Source organism: Hoplias malabaricus, chromosome 15 (assembly GCF_029633855.1).
Source record: "Hoplias malabaricus isolate fHopMal1 chromosome 15, fHopMal1.hap1, whole genome shotgun sequence".
NCBI classification, from domain to species: Eukaryota; Metazoa; Chordata; class Actinopteri; order Characiformes; family Erythrinidae; genus Hoplias; species Hoplias malabaricus.
This window is the reverse complement of record NC_089814.1, coordinates 30,597,345-30,605,091: the sequence shown is the minus strand read 5'-3', so window position 1 is coordinate 30,605,091 and position 7,747 is coordinate 30,597,345. Positions and strand designations below refer to the sequence as shown.

General features: G+C 45.3%; 1 protein-coding gene across 1 annotated transcript; it reads left to right on the top strand.

Moving 5' to 3' along the window:
- Nucleotides 1-5,397: 5,397 nt before the first annotated feature.
- pou4f3 (POU class 4 homeobox 3) lies at nt 5,398-6,721 on the top strand. Its single transcript, XM_066645312.1, has 2 exons — nt 5,398-5,478; nt 5,903-6,721. Exons 1-2 carry the CDS (start codon nt 5,398-5,400, stop codon nt 6,719-6,721), a joined length of 900 nt encoding a protein of 299 aa, XP_066501409.1.
- Nucleotides 6,722-7,747: the final 1,026 nt, after the last annotated feature.

The following is a 7,747-nucleotide window of genomic DNA, read 5'->3' as shown; positions in this document are numbered from 1 at the left end:
TGGAGATGACAGTCCATTGTGTTAAATATAATAACTGAGCGGTAAACAAAAACCCTTTTATAGAACCCAATTGTCTTTTCTCAGACGGTAGCCAATCATAAGGAAGAGTTTAATTTGAAGATCTATTTGCAGCTACTAGTATCAAACCTGTTTTATTTCACAGTCTTTGAATGAAAAATGCACATTGACACATGGAGCTCACTGAGGAAAGCAGCAGTTAGTATCTCACAGTATCTCCAAATGTCTTTGAAATGTATCTGTATGTAGGAATAAACAGCTGTAGCTTGTGTCTCACTGTAAAATACAAGAATCTAAATTATTAATATCATTACAAATATTCTGAAAATGCATTCTCTTGAAAATAAATAAAAAAAGAAATACCCAGTTTTTTTTCAGTAAAAGCCACAAAGAGAAATTCCTTTGTAGCTACTCATGGTATGATTTTCTTATCTTTTAACTGAGAGAATGTAGAGAAATTAGCAGTAATTGTAAGTACACATATGTAGGTAAAAGTACACATTCATTCATTCATTCATTATCTGATATCGCTTATCCAGTTCAGGGTCGCGGTGGGTCCAGAGCCTACCTGGAATCATTGGGCGGAAGGCGGGAATACACCCTGGAGGGGGCGCCAGTCCTTCACAGGGCAACACAGACACACACTCACACATTCATTCACACACTCACACCTACGGACACTTAAGTCACCAATCCACCTACCAACGTGTGTTTTTGGACCGTGGGAGGAAACCCACGCAGACACAGGGAGAACACACCACACTCCTCACAGACAGTCACCCGGAGGAAACCCACGCAGACACAGGGAGAACACACCACACTCCTCACAGACAGTCACCCGGAGGAAACCCACGCAGACACAGGGAGAACAAACCACACTCCTCACAGACAGTCACCCGGAGGAAACCCACGCAGACACAGGGAGAACACACAACACTCCTCACAGACAGACACCTGGAGCGGGACTCGAACCCACAACCTCCAGGTCCCTGGAGCTGTATGACTGCGACACAACCTGCTGCGCCAATGTGATGCCTAAAAGTACACATATGACCAATTAAATTTAAGACATATGATAGGTAACTGGTAGCCTCTGTAAGTGTGCACTCTAAGAAAAAAGGTAAGTACATTATCGGTCACTTAAAGTACATTCTAAATGTACCTCTAAACATATAACAGCAGTTTAAAAAATATTACAGAAAATATGTATACATTTGTAAAAGTCCAGGCGATTTATAAATCTACAATTATAATAGAATGAGGTACAATTATGTTCCCTAACTAAAGGTACAGAATATGTACCACTGAGGGTACTAACTCAGTGACTCTTGTGATTCTGTGACAATATTGCAGCTGCCATTAAAGTAATTCTAAATACTAATCCTATTGTGACTTATTATCATGACTAATATTCACAAGTTAGCGTTATGTTGTGGAATACCTTTGTGTAATTACTGAAGATTCCTGAAGACCACATTATAAAATGGGGTCCGTGTGAATTTAGACAGGAGATTGAACTATGAATGAGATATTTTACATTCTGCTTTTGAAATATTTATGCGATGAAATCTTATCTGTAGATGAAAGCGGGGGCTTGGCTTTATCATTACACGGTGTCTTAAAACAGAGAGGGAAAATGGTGGTGTTTCTACCTGGTTACGGATGTGTTAAATGTTTGGCAGGTGTGAAGAAGGCAGGCCCTGTTAATCTCCATAATGAATAAGAAAATGCCAACAAGGTAATGGATGCCTGCCACATAGCTCTTGAATTATTGAATGTCTGGGGGAACAGAAGAGGTGGACAGGATCAGGTGCTACAGTTGTGTCACCACTCTGCTCATGTCTCTTCTTTCTACAGCCGGCTTATATTGGCCATACAAAGAGCTGGAATGGCTTAGAAACCGTGTTATTCTTGTCATATTTAGAGATGGTGTCATTTATGTCACTGAGGGCCCATTTCACACAAAAAAAGTACAATTTATGAAGGACATCCATTTTCTTTATATTTCCCTATGCCTTGGTTGATGAAGGCTATACCTGCATTGTTCTGTTCTTATTTGTGTTATATACACAACAAATTGTTTATGAATTCAACTTTACACAACATTAACCAGCTGCAGTCTCCACTTTTCACTTTCACTACTTACACAAGACTAGGTGAAAACACTCCACCAATCCTCCGAGAGGTCAGTCGGGGCCACAGCACAGTCCCGATGGTTCAAATCTCTCAACTTTTCTTGGTTGTTACCCAGAGTGCTTTGTATCTGAAAGAGAAACCAACTTTGTATCACACAGAGAGACTACACAGTTACACACTTTTTCAACATGAATATTTTAATATACTTTACACAAACAAGCTCCTCAAGTACAAGGTGCCTTTGAAGTGTGCAAACTTACTTTCAGATTTTATTTGTTATTATTTTTTTAAGGTACACTTCAGCCAACGGCTTTTGTTGCCGTGTTTAATTAAAAGTTACAAATGTAAAACCACTTTGTTCATTCTAGTTAGTGGCAACAGGTGGCTGTCACAGCTCCAGTGTCCTTTTAAATCGAGTCACTGTCTGTGACGAGTGTGGTGTGTTCTCCCTGTGACTGTGGGGGGTTCCTCCAGGTGCTCCGGTCAACTCCCACAGTCTAAACACTCCAGCATGAGTGGTTTTGGATTGGGTGTGCACAGGAGTCCGTAGGTGTGTGAGACTGGGTGAGTATGGGATGGCCTGTAATTGACTGGTGACCCTGAACTGGTTAAAGCGATTAAAGACAATACGTTGATGTTGGAGTTTAGTTTAAGTAGTCCTAATTATTTGTTACCCCTTCCTGCATTGTGTTTAGGAAGCCCTAGGAGGTGGGGTGGTTCTTCTGAGACACTATAAAAGCTGTTGTAGAAATGCCTGTACAATAAAGAGCTGTGAAACTGTTTGTCAATAAAAAAAATGTAGCCTAATGGTGCTTTTCCACTGCATGGAACCTACACGACTCTACTCGGCTCGGCTCTTATGCGTTTGCACTAGCCATATCTAGTACCTGGTCCCTGGAACCGAGTTTTCAGTCCCAGCTCCAATGCTGATTGGGTACTAAAGGGTGACGTCCAAACACTGCAGAGCGCTGATTGGCCAATTCCATGTCAATCACCACGAAATTCAGAGCCGGTTAAAAACCAGCACAAATTCGAAGCTTGTAAAATCTCTTAAGTTACAGCAGCTTTCACACTTATTTTGATTGGACTCACAACGACAGCTCATAAAATTTACATCGAGGTGTTTTGAAGAGGTTTATATGCTCCTGGGGCCGATGGGCAACGACAATTTCCAGTGAAAGCCGAACGTGCAGCAAGTTAAACTGATCTACGAGAACTGGGGCGCGGAGTCGTGTTCAGTCCCAAAAAAACAAACAAAAAAAACAACAACAATATGAGAGTACTAATTTTCTCACCGCTGTTGTTGTGGTTTTCAAAGCCAGCGATTCCTGATAAAGATGAGATTTTGCGACGTCACCGGCTCCATTTCGCGGGGGAGCACTGTCAGTGGAAAAGCGACAAGCTTTAAGGGCCGACGAGTCGCGTAGCGCCGGACCCATGCCGTGGAAAAGCACCGTAAATGTTATTCATGCTTTCTTCGACACCTGCCACGGTATATTATTCAGTTTGGTACTACCACTAATAATGAGGTGGGGTGATGAGCTCCCGCCCCTTGCTGCCGTTGTATGCTTAGCTAGGTACATGAGCTTTGCCTGACATAAACAAGGACTACTGACGTGCAGACTGAGCAATTAAATATTTACAGGGAAGGTTATCGACCAATAACGATAGCTCTACAGTCAGGCCGTCCAATCAGAAGATTTTAGGCTACTTCACCACGCCCTCTTCTCATTCAAGCGAACCAATCGGAGTAGGGGAGGGACTAGTTTGTGAGCGAAACTTCTCGAAATTCTATGTAAGCTCTAGAAAAACAAAACGTACGGTTGTGAAATTCCGCCCGGACATTTTTTTAAATCTGAAAAAGAGGACATGTCCGGGTAAAAGAGGATGTCTCGTCACCGTAACTAACCGCTATAACAACAGCTAATGACAGTAAAGCACTTATTACCAGATTCAGTGTCTAACGTAAAAAATTAAGCTAATGCTAACGTTAGCAGCTGGAAACCCGGGTTCCCTGCTCGGCAACTCTAAAAAAACGGATTATAATACTTTTGTCAACAAAACTAACTAACACCTCAACACACGAAGAAAGGACAACAAATACTTCAACTTGTGTCCTCATGTCTGTTTCATGTAACTGTAATTTCAGTCCAGTATTAATTATTGTACGGCCAATCATTCTCTCTCTCTTTCTCTTTTTTTCCCCTCCATCTTGCTCTCTCTGCCCAGTCTGTACTGGGAATAGAGCTAGATTCTTCTTGTAGCCGGGAGATTTGTGCCATAAACAGTTATACATTTCTCATGAGAGTCCTCCGCCCCGTGATTCTAAATTACTACACACTGGCAGTGCTGTAAATCTTACAGGGATGTGAAGCTGTGGTTTTACTCTGCGACATACAATGTGCTATTTCAGTGCAGGAATCATTATTTCATGACCAACAGTGTGCACTACACAGTGTGGAGGGAGATATCTGAGTTTCAGCCCTTTGAAAAACAATGGTACACCGACAGCATTGCATCTGCAGCTTAGTAGACGCGTGTTGTCATAGCAACAGTTCGTCACGTCCTGTTAGTATGTTAATAACTTGCGTACACGCTTGCCAAAAATCACATTTTTAAGGTTAGCACAGTGTTTACTGTGCGGTAGACAGTGGGGATGCAGTGTATTGGATGTGCCCTTCAGCCAAACTTATTTCATAACTAGATCAATGGAAACACTACTAATACAGCTCCTTAGTTGGGCCAACAGGGGCTGAAAATGGGCAACCTGGGTTCAAGATGTGCCTGATCTCTGAGGGGGGGCTGGTAATAAGACCCACCTTGGCTGCCTATACCAGATAAACCCGGACACCCCAGTAAATCCCTATATACACCAATCAGCCATTACTTTATGCCCACTGTCCATTCTCTCAACTCCACTTACTGTACAGGAGCACTTTGTAGTTCTACAATTATATTCCATACTCCACATATTGCTCTGCATACATTGGTAGCCCCCACAGAGCAGGTATGTTTTGAGCGGTGGATCATTCTCATGGCTCCTAAGGTGAAAACGTGGATTTCGTTCAGGTTCAGTCATTGGCAACTGTGTGCGCATGCGCTGGCAGTGTGTAAGTTGAGAAGAAGAGCAGGACGCTGGTGTGTGTGTGTGTGTGTGTTGAGGGGTGATATGAGGAGTTGTCCCTCGTACACAGAGCTCAGAGTGTGAGAGGAGAGCGCGCCTCGCCTCCATGTCCCGGCAGCATGATGATGACCATGAACGGAAAGGCGCACTTCAGCAGCGCGCTGGACAGCATGCGGCGCGCGTGCCTCGGCAGCCCGCAGGTACGGCGACCACCCAGAATGTTGCTCCTCCACACCTTTCACTGCTTTCAGGGACGACCCCTCCTCCCCCTCCTCTTCCTCACTTTCATCCACGCGTCTCTTCAGTCTCTTCTTTTATATGAATTTTTATGATCTGTGCTTTGAGGAGAGTAACCCGCCCACCCTCTTGAGCATGTTTTCAAAAGCTGGTCCTGACACAATTCCCCCTTGACCTCTCTTTTATACTACTTTCTCCATTTTTGTATATTCTTTCACTCATTTTTCCATCTCTTTCTCTCTTCTCTCTCTCTCTCTTTGTGTGTGTTTTCTCTTTCACTCGTTCTGGTGCTTTGGAGCATGTCTTCTAAACCCGCTCTTGACACAATTCCCCGCTGACCTCCCTTCTTCCACCTCTCTCTCTCTCTTTCTCTCTCTCTCTCTCTAGGCCAATATATTCGCGGGTTTGGATGAAAGCGTGCTGGCGGCCGCCGACCTCGCCTCGTCGTGCCACGCGGCGTTCAAGCAGGACGCGAGCCGCCACGCCGCCGCTGCCATGGCGACGCACGCGCAACAGCACGGAGCCGCGGGCCTCGCGCCTCCTCTCCCTCCGTCGTCGCTCGAGGCGGAGCTGCTGGAGCACTTGTCCTCGAGCCTGGTGGACGTGCACGCGCCGCTGCACGCGCCCCTGCACGCTCACCCCCATCACCTTCACCACGTGCACGCGCAGCTGCCCGTGCCTCCGCCGACCAGCGTGCACGTGGAGTCGGACCCGCGCGAGCTCGAGGCGTTCGCCGAGCGCTTCAAGCAGCGGCGCGTGAAGCTGGGCGTGACGCAGGCGGACGTGGGCGCGGCGCTCGCGAGCCTCAACATGCCGGGCGTGGGCGCGCTCAGCCAGAGCACGATCTGCCGCTTCGAGTCGCTTACGCTCTCGCACAACAACATGATCGCGCTGCGGCCCGTGCTGCAAGCCTGGCTCCTCGAGGCCGAGCACGAGCACGAGCGCAGGCGCGCCGCCGCCGCAGCCGCGGCCGACGGGGGGAACGCGCCTCCGGGCTGCGGGAACGAGCGTAAGCGCAAGCGCACGAGCATCGCGGCGCCCGAGAAGCGCTCGCTCGAGGCGTATTTCGCCATCCAGCCGCGGCCCTCCTCCGAAAAGATCGCCGCCATCGCCGAGAAGCTGGAGCTCAAAAAGAACGTGGTGCGGGTGTGGTTCTGCAACCAGCGGCAGAAACAGAAGAGGATGAAGTATTCCGCCACGCACTGACCCGGAACACTTAGAATCAAGGACAGGGATCTAGAACCCAGCCATCATCAGGACTCCACTTAATAACCCCTCTGTTTTAACCTGACTTCTTACCTAGAACCTTAACTCTGTTACCTGTTACTGGGAATAAAACACTACAAATGTGGCGGAACTCTGAAACAACACAAGGACAGGAACCAATCAGCGGCCACCAGAGGACCCGCAAAAACGACTTGGGTTTTTTATGACCTCCTTCAGAAAATAGAAAATAAACCAAATAGTGGATGTGAGCCTACGTCTAATTCAACAACAGGATCAGTCAAAGGAATCTCATTGGAAAAGCTTAAAAACTACGTACGCCAGCAATAACAAAACATTACAAAAAATAAATAAATAATAAAAAAGCTAGCACCAATTTACCACCAGGATCCATCAAATGACTTCAGATATCGTCTGTGAACCGCATTCCATCGACCTCCAAGATATTTGACTTTTAGGCATCTTCAAAAACACATTTTGCTCCAGCAAAAATACACCCAAAGCCGTAAAAAAATAAATATACATTTATTAATTCTCTCCTGTTGAGAAGGAAATATAAAAAAACACAAAAAATATCACGACTTAAAAACTTTTTGAAAATAGGATCCAATCCCATCTCATCTTCGCACCGCCAGAAGACTTCTGTAAAATAAATCTGACTGTATCCTAATGGACCACTACTGAAATCGCTTACAAATCTACGACGACGGACGTAAACCAACGTCCGTTAATCAGCGTCTAACGTTCGTATGTAGCATAACGATTTTTTCAGCTGTTCTCCTTCCACTTTTGCTTCAATATTTCTGGTGTTAACATAAAAATGTATTTATTCACTCTGTGAAAAAAACACTGTTGAACGAATAAAATACTGGAAAAATGGAAAATCATAAAAATAACGACAGGGATCTAATTAGTGATAGCTTCGCTTCAGGATCATTCAAAAGACTCGCTACTAATGTTCTGTGTCTCACTTGAAACCACGGAGAATTGTCGACGAGGATCCACTGA

Bases quoted from the DNA above. Each gene is read 5' to 3' on its own strand.
- pou4f3 (XM_066645312.1), top strand. From the start codon at position 5,398: ATGATGATGACCATGAACGGAAAGGCGCACTTCAGCAGCGCGCTGGAC. The intron at 5,479-5,902 runs GTACGGCGACCA...CTCTCTCTCTAG, and splicing joins CGTGCCTCGGCAGCCCGCAG to GCCAATATATTCGCGGGTTT.